At 34.3% G+C, this 19290-nt stretch overlaps 1 protein-coding gene across 10 annotated transcripts in view; it reads left to right on the top strand.

Annotated features, from left to right (window-relative positions):
- Nucleotides 1–19290, top strand: part of LOC138750161 (F-box/LRR-repeat protein 20-like) — a 275336-nt gene that overhangs the window by 152480 nt on the left and 103566 nt on the right. For all 10 annotated transcript variants that reach the window (XR_011349123.1, XM_069912307.1, XM_069912308.1 and 7 more), the window contains one exon: nt 8943–9037. Coding sequence is in view for 8 of the 10 variants with exons in the window: in XM_069912307.1 (XP_069768408.1) it covers nt 8943–9037 (95 nt within the window). In the remaining 2 variants the exon portion in view is untranslated. The remainder of the gene's footprint in view (nt 1–8942; nt 9038–19290) is intronic.

The following is a 19290-nucleotide window of genomic DNA, read 5'->3' as shown; positions in this document are numbered from 1 at the left end:
GAAAGGAATTAGTTGATTTTGTGTCAATATTAATTTTGATAGTTGATAATTTATTTTATTCCTTTCTACGTGAATCTTCTTCCAAATGTTGAGCAGATGATGCAATACTGGTGAATTCCTATGTTGCACCAATTTTTCATCCCACTTATATAGTATATCTTCTCCCCTATTTTATTTAACTCTAATCTGGTCCAATCTGGTTTTTCCCTTGTTTGATAAAAATCTGATAGGTATCTTAATTGTGCTGCTCTATAATAATTCTTAAAGTTTGGTAGTTGTGGAGGAAGAAGAGAAGGCCTTACCTGTCCGAAGAGGCCCGATGTGGAGAGAGAAGCCCGCTTCCTCAGGTCAGTAGAAATAGGACTACAAAAATGGCTCGCAAAGCCGAGTAAAAGTGCGCAACCGCGCATGAAAAAAAAAACACCGACGGGAGGGGGGACCAGCTGGGGAGTCGATCTCCACAGCCGGCAACGACAGCTGCAGAACACCTGCAGCAAGAAGAGACCACAGAAGACAATGAAAACAAGAAAGAAGAGAAGAAAAGGGCAACAAAGAAACAACAGATGGCCAAACCAGAGGAAGAAGAAGAGGAAGAGTACAGTGAATTAGAAGAAGGGAAAGGCAAGGTAAAGGATATACTTTCTCTTGTTAGAGGATACATGGAGTCATTTAAAGAATGGCAAACACAGAAATTTAATGATTTAAGAAGAAGAATAAACAACACAGAAGAGAAAGTGAATAAAATAGATACGACCTTAACAGAAATGGGAAAGAAAATGGACAAGATGGAAGAGCGGGCAGTAGCAGCAGAAATGGAGATAGAAGACTTAAAAAAGAAATTGGAGGAATCTAATAAAAAAACTAAAGAGACACAAGAACTACTAGCTCAAAAAATAGATATAATGGAAAATTATAACAGAAGAAATAACATAAAGATAGTGGGCCTTAAGGAAGATGAAGAAGGCAAGAATATGAGGGAGTTTATAAAAGAGTGGATCCCTAAGACCCTAGGATGTCCAGAACTACAGCAAGAAATGGAAATAGAAAGGGCACATAGAGCATTGGCCTCTAAACCACAACCACAACAAAAACCAAGATCTATTTTAGTAAAATTCTTAAGATGTACTACAAGAGAAAAGGTACTGGAGAAGACAATGGAAAAAGTAAGAGAGGGCAACAAACCACTGGAGTATAAAGGGCAAAAAATCTTCATTTATCCAAATATAAGTTTGGAACTCCTAAAGAAGAGAAAAGAGTTCAATACAGCAAAGGCGATTTTATGGAAGAATGGGTATAAATTTATACTAAAGCATCCAGCGGTATTGAAAATATTTATTCCAGGACAACAAAACAGACTATTCTCGGATCCAGAAGAAGCACGAAAATTTGCAGAACAATTACAAAAATAGACTGAGGGATGAAGACGGGTAATGAGAGTAAAAATGATCACAATTGATATGTATGTGGGTAAAGACAAAAATAGACTGAGGGATGAAGACAGGTAATGAGAGTAAAAATGATCACAATTGATATGTATGCGGGTAAAGAGGTATAAGAGTGAATAGAGACAATGTGCATACGTGAATGTATCAGTACTTAGAGGAAAATATAGATAGTATAGACAAGAATTAATAAGGGAAGGTAATGGAATAGAGAGAATAAGGAGGGAATTAAAAGAGTGACCTTTGTGACATATGAAAAGTGAAATCTTTTCTGGGGGGGCTGGGTGGGGGGAAATAGCGGTCACTGCAAAATCAGTTGATGCTTGCGAGTGGATTCGCAAATCCAAATGGAGAGGGGAGATGTGGTTGTCCGACAAGGGATAAAGGACAACTCAGGAGGGGAAGGGGAGATTGAGGATAAAGAAGATAGAAATAGGAGAATAAGGAAAATGTTGGATGTTGTAGGAAAGTTGTCTTATAAAGAGTTGCAAATAAGAAAACAGAAAAAAAAGTTTGGTAGTTGTAAGCCTCCTTGTTTGTACCATTCTGTTAATTTATCTCGCGCTATCCTCGGTTTCCCCCCTTTCCATAAGAATTTCCTTATTTTTTTTCTTTAGCTCCTTGAAGAATTACTCTGTTAGGTGAATTTGTAATGATTGAAATAGGTATTGTAACCTTGGGAAGATGTTCATTTTAATAGTTTATCCTTCCTATCAGTGTTAGTGGTAAGTCTTTCCAGTGCTCTAAGTAGTCTTGAAATTTTTTCATTAATGGCTGATAATTTAGTTTATATAGATGGCCGAGATTATTATTTAGTTGTATACCTAGGTATCAAATTGCTTGTGTTTGCCATCTAAATGGTGATTCTTTCTTAAACTTTGTGAATTCCGCATTATTCATTGGTATTGCTTCACTTTTATTTGCGTTGATCTTGTACACCGATACTTCTCCATATTCCTTCAGTTACTTATGTAATTCTTTTATTGATATTTCTGGTTCTATTAAGTATATTATAACATCATCTGCAAATAGACTGATTTTATATTCCTTCTCTTTTATTTTTATCCTCTTATTTTATTTTCTGTTCTTATCAGTTCTGCTACTGGTTCTATAGTTAACGCGAACAGTGAGGGAGATAGGGGACATCCCTGCCTTGTTGATCTGCTTAATTTAAATTTGTTTGAGATATATATATATCCATTTACTGTCACTTTCACCAATGGTCCCTTATATAATGCTTTAATCCAATTAATATATTTCTCTGGTAGGTTGAATTTTTGTAGTACTTTGAATAAATAATTCCATTCTACTCTGTCAAAGGCTATCTCTGCGTCTAAACCTTGTACTGCATGGATTAAGTTAATGAATTTACAGATATTGTCTGTTGTTTTTCTTTTTTTAATAAATCCAGTTTGATTTAGTTTTACTATTTTTGGTACACAGTCGGCCAATCTGTTTGTTAATAGTTTAGCTATTATCTTATAATATGTATTAAGTAGAAATATTGGTTTATACGATGCTGGTGTTAGTGGATCTTTCCCCGTCTTTGGTATTACTGTCATTATTGCCGTTTTGCATGAATTTGGTATGTTTTGTGTTTCTTCAATCTGGTTCATTACTTCCAGGAGAGGAGGAATTAATAAGTTTTTAAATGTTTTATAGAATTCTGTTGAGAGTCCATCCTCTCCCCGTGTTTCATTGTTTGGTAGTTTTTTTTAATATCTTCTGTATTTCTTCTATTTCAAATGGTTTTATTAATTTATTTTGCTTCTCTGTTTGCAATTTCAGTAGTTCAATTTTAGTTAAAAATTCATCTATTTTGTCTTCTTTCCCTTCATTTTCAGTTTGATATAGTTGTTCGTAGAATTCACTGAAGTTTTCGTTGATCTCATTGGGTTATATGTAATTTGTTTGTCACTATACTGTTCTCTTAGTTTGTTCTGTCTTAAGCTGCCACGCTATATTTTGTGTGTTTTTTCTCCTATATATACTTCTATTTTGTCTTCATTATGTTCTTCTCCACCTTATATTTTTTTAGTGTTTCATATTTTATTTTTTTGTCTGTCAATTCTCTTCTTTTAGTTGTATCTTCCTTTATTGCTAATTCTTTTTCTGTATTTGTTCTTTCCCTTTCCAACTGTTCTATTTCCCGATTGTAGTCCTTCTTCATCTTAGTTACATAACTTATTATCTGCCCTCTGATGAACACTTTCATTGCATCCCATAGTATAAACTTATCTTTCACTGATTCTGTATTTATTTCAAAGTGCATTTTAAATTGTCGCTTAATTAATTCTCTAAAATCCTGTCTTTTAAGTAGCATGGAGTTTAATCTCCATCTAAACATTCTCGGTGGGATGTCCTCCAGCTCTATTGCCAATAACAAGGGTGAGTAATCCGATAACAATCTAGCTTTATATTCCGTTTTCCTAACTCTTCCTTGAATGTGGGCTGATAACAGGAATAGGTCTATCCTTGAGTATGTTTTATGGTACCCGAATGATATGAATATTCCTTTTCCTTTATGTGTTGTTTCCTCCATATATCTAAAAGTTGCATTTCCTGCATCGATTTAATTATAAATTTGGTTATTTTGTTCTTTCTGTTAATCTTTTTTCCAGTTTTATCCCTCCAAATTAAGGTTAAAATCCCCTCCTATTAGTAAATTCCTTTGCGTATCTGTGATCTTCAAAAAGATATCATAAATTTTTGATCTTCTTCATTAGGTGCATATAAATTGAGTAAATTCCAAAATTCTGAATATATCTGACATTTTATCATTACATACTTCCCTGGTGGATCTATTATTTCCTCTTCTATTTTGATTGGTACATTTTTATTGATTAATATAGCTACTCCTCTGGCTTTTGAATTATATGATGCTGCTGTTACATGCCCTATCCAATTTCTCTTTAATTTCTTGTGTTCCACTTCAGTTAGATGTGTTTCTTGCACAAATGCTATATCATTTTTTTCTTTCTTCAGTAAATTTAACAGCTTCTTCTTTTTGATTTGGTTATGTATTCCATTAATATTTAAAGTCATATAGTTCAACATGGCCATTTCGTACTTTGTTTACTTTTCCTTTCCATTTCCTCATCACCACCTTCCCTCTTATCCATTTCTTTTTTCTTTTTTTGAACACATTGTAAGACAACATTTCTAAAACAAAATATTTCCACTATTCCCATATCTAAAATTCTTTTAACCCCTTGTCGGGCAACCACATCTCCCCTCTCCATTTGGATTGCAAACCCGCTCGCAAGCGTCAACTGATTTCGCAGTGACTGTAATTCTTCCCCACCCAGCCCCCCCAGAAAAGATTTTAATCTTCACATATAACAAAGCTCATTCTCTTAATTCCCTCCTTACTTCCTTTCTTCCCTTTCTTTCCCTTCTTAGTTGTTACTTATACTTTATTCTTCTTTATATATAGTTTGTTGTCATTTTTGTTCTTGTTACATTTCTTCATCTCTCTGTCTGTTTTGTAGTTGTTCAGCAAATTTTCATGCTTTTTCCAGATCCGAGAACAGTTTGCTTTACTGCCCCAGGATAACTATTTTAAGCACCGCTGGATATTTTAACGTAAATTTATACCCTTTTTTCCATAGGGTCGATTTTGCTGCGTTAAACTCCTTCCTCTTCTCCAGGAGTTCAAAACTTCTGTCTGGGTAGAAAAAAAATTTTGGACCTTTATATTTCAGTGATTTTTTGTCGTTTCTTATTTTTTTCATTGCCTTCTCCAATATATTTTCTCTTGTTGTATATCTTAGGAATTTTACTAGAATGGATCTTGGTTTTTGTTGTGTCTGTGGTTTAGGGGCTAATGTTCTGTGTGCCCTTTCTATTTCCATTCCTTCCTGTAATTCTGGTCTTCCTAGGACCCTGGGGATCCATTCTTTTATAAATTCTTTCATATCTTTGCCTTCTTCATCTTCCTTAAAGCCCATTCTCTTTATATTGTTTCTCCTATTATAGTTTTCCATTATATCTATCTTTTGAGCTAACAGTTCCTGTGTTTCTTTAACTTTTTTATCAGATTCTTCTAATTTATTTTTTAAGTCATCTACCTCCATTTCTATGGCTGTTTCTCATTCTTCCACCTTGTCTACTCTTTTTCCTATTTCTGTCATGACCATCTCTAATCTATTCACTCTTTCTTCTGTACCTTTTATTCTTCTTTTTATTTCACTGAATTCTTGTTTCAGTCATTCTTTTAATGTTTCCATATATTCTTGAAAAAATTTTTTATCCATGTACCACAGCCACCACGTTGAGGGTTGTTAACGACTTTTTGTTCATATTCAGCACACCCCTAGTAAGGGCAGCATGAGCTCAGTCACCTGGTCCATTATGGCATCATAATCACTGCCCAGGGTGTGTGCTGGAAAGGATGCTGGAGTTAGAGAGAAACCATTTCCCCATGACTGCCCCGCCATGTGGTGATACAAGCAGGGCCAGTTCGCACGACCCGATTTAATGTGAATCTGGATATAACACAATGAATCAGTGGACTCGGGCCTCAGGCTGCTATGAGGAACAGGGATTTTAGACTGCCTTGCGGTCGGCTTACTAAAAATTAATTTGTGTTTTAATTTCAACTGTAAATAGAACCATTTATTGAAACCCTAATTTTGCACAATCCTGCTTTTATCATGATGTGATTTTTTTTAAATCCACTGCATACACTACTTTTAATACAAAGTATGTATTTGTACAGCATTTGTAATAAAGATTTTTTTTAAATCTTGGACATATGTGTGGGTGGACATAACTCACGTAGGTCAGATGTATTTAATTGTACTTTTCTCTTTAAAGTGATACACTTTGTCTTGTATGACACTTTAACCTATATTTTTGTTTATGTACCTTGGTTTTAAATATTCCTATCTGTTGTATAATGAGTTGCTTGGATAGCACATGAAATGGTCTCTCAGTACATGTGATAATAGACAATTCATTTCAATCTGTTAGATGAGGCCTCATCTACTCACTAAAATTGCAAAGTAAAAGCAAGAAAGGACAAGTGCTGTTTGCTGCCGAACTATCTGTTAGAGCTGTCTGCTACCTTATGATTCATGCACTCAAACACCTAGATCCCTCAGTATTTCACCTTGCAGTCTATCTCCATTTGGATAATGTGCCTTTTGATCTCTCTTACTTTTACAAATTGTTTTTTGTGATGTGGAGACAACGATATATCAAGAAAATTGAATATACCCAGTTTCAGTTCAGAACTTTTTTGAATTCTAACAAACCTTGAATTTTTTTTCTAATGAACATTGTACATTTTGGCATTATTTAATAGATTTTAAATTTGTTTTGAACCAAAAATTAATTGTAGAGATAATGAATTACCAAATACCAAAAATGTTATTGATGCAAAATCCACTAATCCCTTTCACAATAGATAACCTTTCTTTTAGAGAATGGGAGAGAAAAGGAATCAAGAAAATAGAAAATAGTTTTTTGTTAAATAATGTTTTAACATTTGAACAGTTGAAGGACAAACACGGAATAACTCACGGTACAATGTTTGCATATCATCAACTGAAAGTTTATTTAAGGGATAAATTGGGAAACAGATTGAGATTACCAGAAGGATGCAGCTTTCAATGTGTGATTACAGATACAATGATTAAAGGATTTGTAACAAATAGTACATTAAACTACAATGTAAGAAAATGATGAAATAAGTTATCAACCCAAACAAAAGTGTGAAAAGGACTTAAATATAAAGATAAAGAATGAAACATGGGAAAAGTTATGTTCTAGAACTACAAAACTACCATAAACATAAGGTTATGCATGATATAGTATAAATGGTTACACAGGTTATATATCACTCCTCAAAAATTAAAAGAAGGGATCCAACATTATCGGATAGGTGTTTTTGCTGAAAAAATGAAGTGGGAACAACAATACATGCAATTTGGGCATGTACAAAAGTGAATATGTTTTGGGAAGAACTAAATCAGATATTAAATAAAATCACAAAAAACAACACACCAAAAAATCCAGAGACCTTTCTTTTAAGTAACATAAGAAGTAAAGAACTGGGTCTCAAATTGGATAAAGCACAAAAAAAATTCATTATGATAGCCTTAGCAGTAGCAAAAAATATATAATGTCAAATTAAAAATGGAAGAGAGCCCGAGAATACAGCAATAGTACATGGAAATGAATAAGTGTATTCCATTGGAAAAAAATCACATATAATTTAAAAATCAAGTCACATTGAACAAATTTGGGAACCATACTTGGAACATAACAGAAAGAGCTTGCCTTGGACCTCCATCCCCTAAAATGATAAGAAAACAAAACAGTTAGATTTAGTGTGTAAAAATAGATGGCACATTTTTCTTGGTTGTTTTTCCCTTGTGTGAAGATGTTTTATGGTTTTATTGTATTGTACATGTTTAATATTTATTGGTTTTGGAGGGGGCGAAGGGGGAAAATGTCACTATATATTTAATGAGAAATGTTTGTGCATATTTTGGTTGATATGGTTCATAGTGTGAGAAATAAAACTTTTTTTAAATTGTAGAGGGAATCCATTATGTACTGCACAAAGCACTTTGTTCAACGATCTAAATGAAATACAGAATTTGCACAATGTGCAATGAGCATTACAAGCAATTGTCTGAATGAGGCGACTAGTAAAATTGAATTCCTTCATTCTTAAGAACCAGAAGTTAAATAGGTTCTTCCGTAATTATTCTTTTAAATTAGAAGGTGAAAAGATGACACCAAATGTCATCAACTTGATCCCCCTCTGCATATCTTATTTCTTTTGCTGAACTATTATGGGGCTTTTCAGTTTGGTTCCAAAACTTATATTGTCTTTCTGGATGCTGTGGAGTCTTCTATGGAATGCTGTCATTTTTCTTACAGTTATCTATTTTCTTGACAATAATGTTGAAATTGGCATTTGTACAACATACTTGTCATTCCACTGGTTTCGTAATTTCTTGTGACCTGGACAGTTTTTAATTGTAAAATACTTCTGTTCATAGTCCCAGACATTTAAAAAAAATATTTTGTAAGTTCTAAATCTTCTTGTCTTGTTAGAAAACTTGGTGTGGTTTAGTGCCAAAATATGAATGTATAAGCCTTTTGAAGGCAAAATATAGAAGTGAGGGGATTTCATTGTGGGTTGGTCTTTCTTTAGACTTCACTTTTAGTTTCCACCTTTTATCTAACAAAGGACAGTTTTTTTTTAAATAATTCTGGAATTCTAATATCTGTCCCAAAGTATTAATATGTTTTTAATTTTTAACTTTGTGGAACTCCATAATTTTCTATGAATTTGTATGTTTTCATCATTTATTTATTAAGGAATTAACTTTTCAATTAAAAATTAAATCTATTCGATTTTCCATGGAGAAATTGAATATTTTCAGTTTATAAAACCTTTAAATTCATAATAAAGAGTGTGCAAATATCTTTTATATTGTGTCAAATTCTTGTATTTGAAAATGATTCTTTTCCTTGACACAGGGCAGAGTAGTAGAGAATATTTCCAAAAGATCTGGTGGGTTTTTACGGAAGCTTAGTCTACGAGGATGCCTTGGAGTGGGAGACAACTCTTTAAGGTAAATCTATCATCAGTATTGATGTGCGGCCTTCTTTCCTTAACTGTAATGTGAAGAAGGTTTTAAAAGATTCCAAAATAAGAATATATACTCATGTAATAATCACTACCATGTAAAAGTCATCCTCCTTCCCTATCTTATTTTTGGTCCAGAAATCTGGTGTTTCTCATATACACTGTCACATGTAAAAGTCAACTCCTTAATTTTAGACCCCAGCCACCCTTTCACCGGAGCTCCCAACACCCCAACGATGGACTCTTGCCTCGTCCTTGCCCGTCTGATCTATTATCACCCCAAATGCCCAAACAAGCTCCTGATGCCCCAAACAATGCAAATACCTACTACAGTCAAAAGAAGTTTGTGTGTAATAGTTAACCCCCTAAATTTTACCTAAAAATTTGTCCACAATTTCAACTATTATACGAGTATATATGGAATACAAAACTGAAGGGCCATCGTACTTACTATATGGGTTATGGTCAATGTGCTCCAGATTTGACTTTGAAGGATCACCTGTGAACCACTCTCAAGACATTGATTGTGTCTTTTGATTGCAATTGCGTTTGTTTAATGGGTGAATTGTTATTTAAATGTGGTGTGCTTGGGTTTTCTGGAACTTCCATGCGTGGAATGATCATTGAGATTTCCTAGGAAAGTAATATCCAGAAATTTGAATATGGAGACAGGATTGGAATATATTGAGGGAGCTTATTACTGCTGTTTCAGTCTTTCAATGATGAGAGTAGATAACTCTGAAGTTGTTTATTCATTTAGATCAGGGGTTCCCAACCTGGGGTACATGCACCCTCAGTGATACATTGGCACTTTTCAGGGATACCTTGGGTCTGAGAGAATAATATGTACAATACATGATGTTGTAATCTGCAGTCAGATTGTACAATGTCGTGTTTTTTTTAATCCTAAATTTTTAGGGGTACATGGGAACCTATAAAAATGCCTAAGGGGTACAGAGGAACAAAAAGGTTGGGAACCCCTGATTTAGATCAAAGTTTATATGGACATTGATTGTATTTTATAAGCACCTTTTAACTTGATATTCTACCAAAGAGACATCTCCCAATTTTTTTTTATTATTGCACTATGAATCATATCAATAACAACATCCACAAGTCATCAACAATATATAAATAGTGATTTTTCTTTTCTTTTACCCCACTTCCTCTCTCCCCTTTCCCACCCTCATCAAAAATAAATAAATGATAAAACACTTAAAACAAATAAATAACCCAAAAAAATGAAAAAAATTGTATCGTCTCACATATTTAAATCTTATTGTGTCAAATTGTGTTGTTTTACGAAATGGAGGTTTGTGGTCGGTATTCTCCGACATATTTTATGTATGGTTCCCAAATTTGTTCAAATAATGCACACTTGTCTTTCAGCTTGTTGGTAATTTTTTCTAATGGAATACATTTTTTGGCTACAGCTCACGCTATTATAATGCATTTTATTTGGGCTTTGTCTAATTTTAGTCCTAATTTTTTTGTCTTTTATATTATTTAATGGAAATTCTTTTGGTATATAATTTTTTGAGATTTTATTTAATATTAGGTTCAGATCTTCCGAGAAAGTTTTTACTTTTGAGCATGTCCAAATTGCATGTAATGTTGTTCCAATCTCTTTTTATCAATGAAAACATCTATCCAAAGCTGTTGGGTACCATTCTTTTAATTTCTGAGGAGTAATATATAATCTGTGTAGCCAGTTATATTGAATCATACATAATCTACTATTTATCATGTTCCTCATTGTTCTTGTACATAACTTCTCCCATGTTTTGTCTTTATCTCTGTGTTTAATTCTTTTTCCCAACTTTGTTTCGGTTTATACTTTATTGCATCTTCTTCTTTATATTGTAAATTGATGTTCATGTTTGTATAAATTTTTAAATTATAATTGTGTCTGTGATTAAATATTCATAGTTGCTACTTTCTGGTAATTTCAGGCTATTTCCCAATATATCTTTTAGATAAGTTTTCAATTGGCAATATGTAAATATTGTACTTTGTATTATTCCATATTTGTATTTTAATTGCTTAAATGTTAATAAATTATTTCCCAAAATGCAATCTTCTATTTTCTTGATTACTTTTCTATCCATTACTTGAAAAATAAATTGTCTATTGTAAAGGGGATTAATGGGTTTTGTGTTACTATCATTTCTGGTATTTGATAATTTATCTTTTTTTCTTCCAGGTATATTTTTTCCATAATTTAAGTATGTGATTTAATATTGGTGAATTGTTATATTGCACCAATTTTTAATCCCATTTATAAAGTATGAGTTCTGGGATATTTTCTCCTAATATGTCTAATTCTATCTTAGTCCAGTCCAGTTTTTCTCCTCTCTGATAAGTGCCTTAATTGTGCCATTCTGTAATAATTTTTGAAGTTTGGTAGCTGTAACCCTCCTTGTTTGTAACTCCATGTTAATATTTCTAGCGCTATCCTTGATTTCTTACCTTTCCATAAAACTTTCCTTACTATTTTCTTCAGTTTTGCAAAAAAATTATCTCTCAGGGGGATTAGTAATGTTTGGAATAGATATTGCACTTGTGGGAACACATTAATCTTAACACAGTTTAGTCTTCCTATTAAAGTTAACGGTAGTTCTTTCCAATTCTCTAGATCTTCCTGTATTTTTTTAATTAATGGTTCATAATTTAATTTGTATAAATGTTTTAGGTTATTATCTATTTTGATACCAAGGTAAAGTATTGTCTGTGATTGCTATTTGAAAAGGGTATTTTTGAAAAAAATTCTGAACAATCAATTTTGTTAATTAGCTGCACAACTTTTATTGGTGTTAATCTTGTACCCTGATATCTCTCTATGTTCTTTCAGTTTAATATGTAGTTTTTTTTTATTTGACTTAGCTGTTAAATGTACTATGATGTCATCTGCAAAGAAGCTGATTTTTATATTCTTTCTCTTTTATTTTTATTCCTTTTATCATAGTTTCCTTCCTTATCAACTCGGCTAGTGGTTCAATAACCAAAGTGAACAGTGTAGGGGATAATGGGCATCCCTATCTTGTTGACCTGCTTAATTTAAAAGTGATCTGATACATATCCATTTATTACTACCTTTGCTAATGCACTAATGTAGTTAATAATTTTTTCCGGTTGTTTAAATTTCTGTAACATTTTAAACAAATAGTTCCACTCTACCCTATCGAAGGCTTTCTCTTCGTCTAACATAACAACTACCATTGGCATTTTATTTATTTGTGCTGCATGTATTTAATTAATGTTTACAAACATTATTAGCTGCTCGTCTTTTTTTAACAAATCCATTTCGGCTTGCCTTACTAGTTTCAGTGCATAATCATTCAGTCTGTTTGCTAGTAATTTTGCTATTAATTTATAATCTGTATTCAATAATGATATTGGTCTGTATGAAGATAGCAATAGCAGGTTTTTTTCCCCTCTTTTGGGATTACTGTAATTATTACTGTTTTACATGATTCTGGTAAGTTTTGGGTCTCTTTTACTTGACTATTTACTTCTAGGAGGGGAGGGATTAATAGAACCTAAAAACTTTATAAAACTCTATAGGGTTCCATCTTCACCTGATGTTTTATTAGTTTGCTAGTTTTATTAATATATCTTGCATTTCTTCACTTAAAAGGTTCTGTGAATTTATTTTGCTCTTCTATGTGTAGATGTGGTAGTTCAATGTTAGATCAAAATTCATAATTTTTGGCATTTTTTTCCTGTATTTACAGTTTGGTATAATTGTTTGTAGAATCTTTTAACATTTTCATTAATCTCCAATGAATTATATGTGATCTGGTTATCATCTTTTCTTATCATTAGAATGGTTATTTTAGGTTGTTCAGTTTTAAGTTGCCAGGCCAATATTCTCTCCCAGTTCATAATATTTTTGATTTGTTTTCATTATATTTTTTCTCTACTTTATATGATTGTAATGTTTCATATTTTAATTTTTTCTCTAACAGTTCTTTTCTTTCTGCTAATTCCTTTTCTATGATTGTTATCTCTTTCGCCAACTGTTCTACTTCCTGATTATATTCCTTTTTAATTTTAATCGTATAGCTAATTATTTGTCCTCTAATAAAAGCCTTTATTGTGTACCATTTTTACTGATTCCGTATTTATCTCAAAGTACATTTTAATTTGTTGTTCAATATATTCTTTGAAATCTTTTCTTTTAAACAGTGTAGGATATAGTTTCCATCTATATGTCTTTGGTGGGACATTTTCTGATTGTTAATAGCAAGGGAGAGAGAGTGATCAGATAGTACTCTTGCTTTATATTCTCTTTTTAACTCTCCCTTGAATCTGTGCCGATAACAAAAACATATCTATTCTTGAGTAAATCTTATGTCTATTTGAGTAGTGTGAATATTCTCTCTCTTTTTGGTGTTGTTTCCTCCATATATCAATTAGTTTCATATCCTCCATTGCTTTTAATGTAAATTTAGTTACTTCATTTTTATTGTTAATTGTCTTCCCAGTTTTGTCCATCATTGGGTCAAGTTGAAGTTGAAATCCCTTCCAAGCAAGATATGTCCCTGTGTACCTGCTATTAGGAAGATGTTTTGTATGAATAGCAAAAAGTTAGGTGCATAGATGTTTAATAAATTCCAAAATACAGAATAAATCAGGCACTTTGTCATTGTATCTACCTGCTGGATGTGCTATTATTTCTTTTATGCTAAATGGTAGATTTTTGTTGATTAATATAGCTACTCCCCTGGATTTTGAATTGTATGATGATGCCACTACATGTCTTTTCAATTTACTGTGTTCTATCTCCGTTAAGTGTATTTCTTGCACAAAAGCAATGTCGCGATTTTTTTCTTTATTAAGTAATGTCAGTAACCTCTTCCTTTTAATTTGGTCATGTATTGTATTAATATTTACAGTCATGAAATTTAACGTAACCACCTTATACCACTTTTTTTCAATTCTCTCTCATCTCCTCAACTCTTCCATCACTTTTTTTTCCAAAATTTTTTTAAAATTATTTTTGCACATTACAGTACACGGCAACACAGTTTAAAAAAAACCCAAATTATCCTAGAAATCCCCTCAAAAATTAACACATAAAATATTCCTATCCAAAATAATGAAAGTCCCCCGTATTGAGTTGTCTCTGGCTCCTTCCCAGACAGCCACAATTCCCTTATCTATTTGGGTTGTGGTAATAACTGCAAGAGTCAACAGATTTTGCAGTAGTAGTTCTTTTCCTCTCCCTAGCCTCCCTCAGAGAAAATGTAACAAAGCTTTTTTTTCACTTTCTTATCTTTTTCAAACTTCAACTTTATATTTACATTATTATCTTTACAATTAATCTCTAGACATTGTTTTGATAGTCTTTTTTTAATACCTTTTTTTGTTGTCTGTTTGGCAGTTGTTCAGCAAAGTATTGGGCATCTTTGGGTCTAAGAACAGTCTATTTCTTTTCCCTGGAATAAAAACTTTTAATATTGCTGGATGTTGTAGATTAAAATTATATCCTTTCTTCCATAGTATCTTCTTTGTCAAGTTAAATTCTTTCCCATCTGGATAGAAAAATATTTTTTGTCCTTTATATTCCAGAGGCTGCCTATTTTCTTTTACTTCATCTTTTGCTTGCTCTAATATTTTTTCTCTTGTTGTGTGTCTTAGTTATTTTATTATTATGGAATGTTGTTTTTGGTTTGAATAAGGGTTTGATGCCGATGTTCTATGTGTTCTTTCAATTTTATTTTTTCTTGTAGTTCTTCTGCTTCCAAGATTTGTGGGATCCATCTTTTTATGAATGCTTTTATATCTGATCCTACTACACCTTCTTGTATGCCTACTATTTTTATTATAATTCTTTTATTATAATTTTGTTATAATTCTCTAAGATATCAATTTTTTAAATGAACTGATTTTGTATCTCTTTAATTTCTTTGTCTCTATCTTTCAGCTTTTCTTTTAGTTCATTCATTTCTAATTCTACAGCTTTCTGATTTTCTTCCACTTCATCTGTTCTTTTTTTTTATATCTGCTATGGTCAACTCTATTTTTTTCATTCTATCTTTGGCTTTTTCCATTTTTATTTTTATTGTTTTAAATTCTGTGTTAAAATGTCCTTTAATATCTTCATTTTCTCATTAAAATATTCACTTTCTATTAACTGTTTATCTTTTTTACTTTCCTCTTTTCTGTGTAAGTCTTTATCTTCTTTTTCTTCTCTCTCTAACTCCTTCTCTTGTCTTCATCTGTTCACCTCTTCTTGCCACGATGTCATCTGCCCGATTCTTTCTGTCAGTTAAATTTTATCCCATTGCTGGGCTCCCCTCCCATCAGTGTCTTTTTTGTTATGTGTGGTTGTGCATCTTTTTATGCCCCAGTGAGCCATTTTTGTAGTTCATTCAGAGGAGGGCCGTTGTGCAGCTGGGCTTCCAATGACTTTGGGGATTGAGAGTTCTTTTTTAAGGAAAGGCCTTCCTCTTTTCTTTCTGTTTTTCTGTCTTTCTGGTCTTTTCTTTTTTTTGGTGCCATCTCTTGGGTTTTCTTGGTTTCTTTATCTTTCAGGCCTTCTATGTTTTTTCTGTCCAGCTTTGTTTCTTCTTTTTTTCTTTTCTGTGCGGAGGGCTATTCTTCTCTGGCCACTACTCCATCGGTGTGATGTGTGAAAACCAAATCTCCCAATTTTAATCTTGAAAGTCACAATTGCCCTGACATTTACATGGATTTTTGAGAGAGTTACCAAGATTTCCATTCCCTTTTATGCTCCCAAATTTAGCTTCCGAATTGCTTCTTCTTGCAACATTTGTTTCCATTTGTCAAATCATCCAGAGTTTAAAATGCTTGATTAAATTATTTATTTCCTGCAGTCCATTGAAGTTACCCTTTGTCATGTTTCCCAATATTCAAAGATTTGATTGCATGAACCATGCTGGACATCATAATACAAGGCCTGGATGTTCCTCTATTAACAATCATATTTCTGAGCATTATTTTAGATTGTTATGAGCTCAAAGGACCCCAAAACCCAGCAGCAATAAACATTCACTAAGACAAGTGGCTTTCAAAACAAGTTATTTTTAATCAACAAACATGAAATTAGATCAAACTTTAACTTATTTCTATACTTATACCATACTCTATACTAACTCAAATTATCCCCTTCTAATTCTAAGCGCATGGGTATGTAATGTGTGTGTGTGTGTGTGTGTGTGTGTGTGTGTGTGTGTGTGTGTGTGTGTGTGTGTGTGTGTGTGTGTGTGAGAGTGTGTGTGTGTGTGTGTGTGTGTGTGGATTTAACAGTTTAATCTCACTTCTTGTTCTTCCAAATTCTTTGGTTGTAGGCAATCATCATATTGTGCACAGAATTTAACATGTATAAAGTTCACCAGGCTTGGTAAATGTTTACCGCTCAGGAAGGTTCTTATAGGGTTTGCAAAGAGAGATATTTGTTGCTCCAGGATTTCCACAACTGAGGTACCACCTCTAGTTACCTCAGGGTCTCGCTGATGAAACTTCCCCCATCAGGGTCTTCTAGATGGTAACCTCTTTCTTCAAGCTACCATAGAGTTCCATTCCTTCCTCTATTTCAAGAGAAACATCAGAGGATAGCACTTCCAGCCATCTACTGCTCTGGAACTTGCTTTCATCAGTTTCAAACAGTTTTCCATGGATTGCACTTTTCAATTACTTGTCAGTGTCCCACACACTGACTAAGCTGTTAACTCAACTCTCTATTCCAACTGAAACTCCAAAGAAAAGCATGCGACTCATGTCACCACCTTCCTAAGCAAACAACAGGAGTTCTTTCTTCTTTCAAGTTATTATTTTAGGTAAACCATCCAGAATTGACCTTTCTGTGAGCACTTTTTAGAAAGGGCAGCATGACTCCAGCAAGGCAATGGTCAAGCATTTTATGATGTCATTTCAAGTAACACCTACTTGTGAAAGGTGATTCCATTCGCCAAGAGATCCTGCAAAGTGAATTCTTCAGTCTTTCAAATAAGATCTGTTTTAAAATGTGTGTATGTATGTGTGATAGTACAGATCTATCACCAATGTACATAGTGTATATAGTTACTGTATCTAGACTGTGCTTACAGCGATTGGCTGAGAGCTAAGCCACACCTATTGTTTGGGCCTTAAAGGGTTGTGTCCCTAGCCAGGTCGGATCATTCCGGACTGGTCGGCCACCTGTGAAGAGCTCCGGTCTTTTGCTAATAAAAGCCTTGGTTTGGATCAACAAGTCTTTGGTTCTTTCGACGAGCTCTACAATTTTATTAGCAAAAAGAATTTTTTTTGAAAGGGATGGAGCGTTTAACTCGGCCAGAAAAACTTGATATCGACCCACAGTCAGCTACAGCCTTCAAAGCCTTTAACTTCTGGCTGCTGAACTGAAGGTGGAGGAGGATAACCAGCGTCTAACAGCATTGCTGTCTATGGTGTCCTTGAGAGTCTACGAGAACATCCAGGATGAGACCACTTACACCGCAGCCATAAAGGTACTGAAGGAACTGTATGATCAACCGGTGAACAGAGTTCATGCCCGGCTCATGCTTGCGTCGAGGAAACAACAGCCCGGTGAGTCCAGCAGGGCATATTTACAAGTATTAAAGGCATTGGGCAAGGACTGTAACTGTGTGGACAAAACTGCTGCCGAGATCACTAGCGACCTCGTCCGGGATGCCTATGTGGCTGGGCTCCGATCGAACGAAGTGAGGCTGCGTTTGCTCGAACAAGGGGTAGAAAAACTAGAGGACGTGGCCCGGATTGCAATCACAATGGAGGATGCAGCCTTAAAGTCCACCGAGCTCTCTAGGGACTGGACCCCTCGCTCTGATGTGAGTAGAGTGCCCTTCTACCCTACCCCTGACGGCCTGTCGGCTGCTGCTACCCTGCCCCGTGCGAACCCGAAATGTTATTTCTGCGGGAGGAACAAGCACAGCAGGTCCCAGTGCCCAGCAAGAAAATCCAGGTGCCAGAAGTGCCTTAAAAACGGCCACTTTGCTGCAGTCTGTAGGTCTAAAATGGCCGCCAGCAAACACAGTGCCTCGTGTGAAGGACCAACAGCACCCCAATGACTCGGGCCACCCTGCCGACAAAACGACTGGGGAATTGAGCGACGGAGCAGTCGCACCCGATGAGCCCGCTGGTGACACCACTCCAGCGACCCCAATCCCGGCACCACGGCGGTCACGCCGGATGGTCAGACCCCCTGACCGCTACAGTCCTTGACCTACCCCTTCCTTTTCATTCTCTCCCTCGTTTTTGTTTTTTTTTTTCCCCGGGTCAATTCTCCAAGAAGGGGTGAATGTGATAGTACAGATCTATCACCAATGTACATAGTGTATATAGTTACTGTATCTAGACTGTGCTTACAGCGATTGGCTGAGAGCTAAGCCACACCTATTGTTTGGGCCTTAAAGGGTTGTGTCCCTAGCCAGGTCGGATCATTCCGGACTGGTCGGCCACCTGTGAAGAGCTCCGGTCTTTTGCTAATAAAAGCCTTGGTTTGGATCAACAAGTCTTTGGTTCTTTCGACGAGCTCTACAGTATGTAACCTACACTAAATCTTATAAATTCTCCAGAAATATTAAAATTGTTACAAGATTGCATAACAAAGATGAACACAGGATAGAAAATGATGTACAGAGGTATGGTGGAGGATGGGGGTATGCTGTGTTTTTGATGATTGAAGACATTATTTGGTGTCGAAGGAGATGTTCATGGGAACATTGAGTCCTTGAAATTTGCGAAATCGGAAGTTAAAGAACATGATATTCACAAGACATTTGCCTTAATTTGATTACTCTTTTCTAGAATTTGATTTTAAATTATTGTTCAGACTAGGAAAAAAAATTCAAATGCTGAAACGCTTTGAAATTAAAGTTTTGGAGACCTTTCTTTATCTACCCACATTCTTCCCAGATGCTTGGCTCTAGAAAAAAACTGCAACTTCCTTCTGAAAGTCCATTAATTTGTGTAAGAAGATTTCCTGAACTTCTCAGGAGTCAAATATAATTGATGAATAAAATTATAATTAACTATACTATGTCTCACATTAATTAATTTTGTAATACTATCAATACACATATTTGACCATTCCTCACAAGACAATTCAATATCTAAATCTTTCTCCCATTTCTCTTTTGTCCTATATAACCCAACTTTATCGATATTTTCTTCCAAAACCCTATACATATCCGATATAAATCCTTTTGTTTCCTTACCAACCATTAAAATCTCAAACTTAGATTGACTTGGTAA

This window comes from Narcine bancroftii (assembly GCF_036971445.1).
Source record: "Narcine bancroftii isolate sNarBan1 chromosome 12 unlocalized genomic scaffold, sNarBan1.hap1 SUPER_12_unloc_2, whole genome shotgun sequence".
Classification (NCBI taxonomy): domain Eukaryota; kingdom Metazoa; phylum Chordata; class Chondrichthyes; order Torpediniformes; family Narcinidae; genus Narcine; species Narcine bancroftii.
The sequence above is the reverse complement of the archived record's forward strand: the minus strand, read 5'-3'. Positions and strand labels throughout refer to the sequence as shown.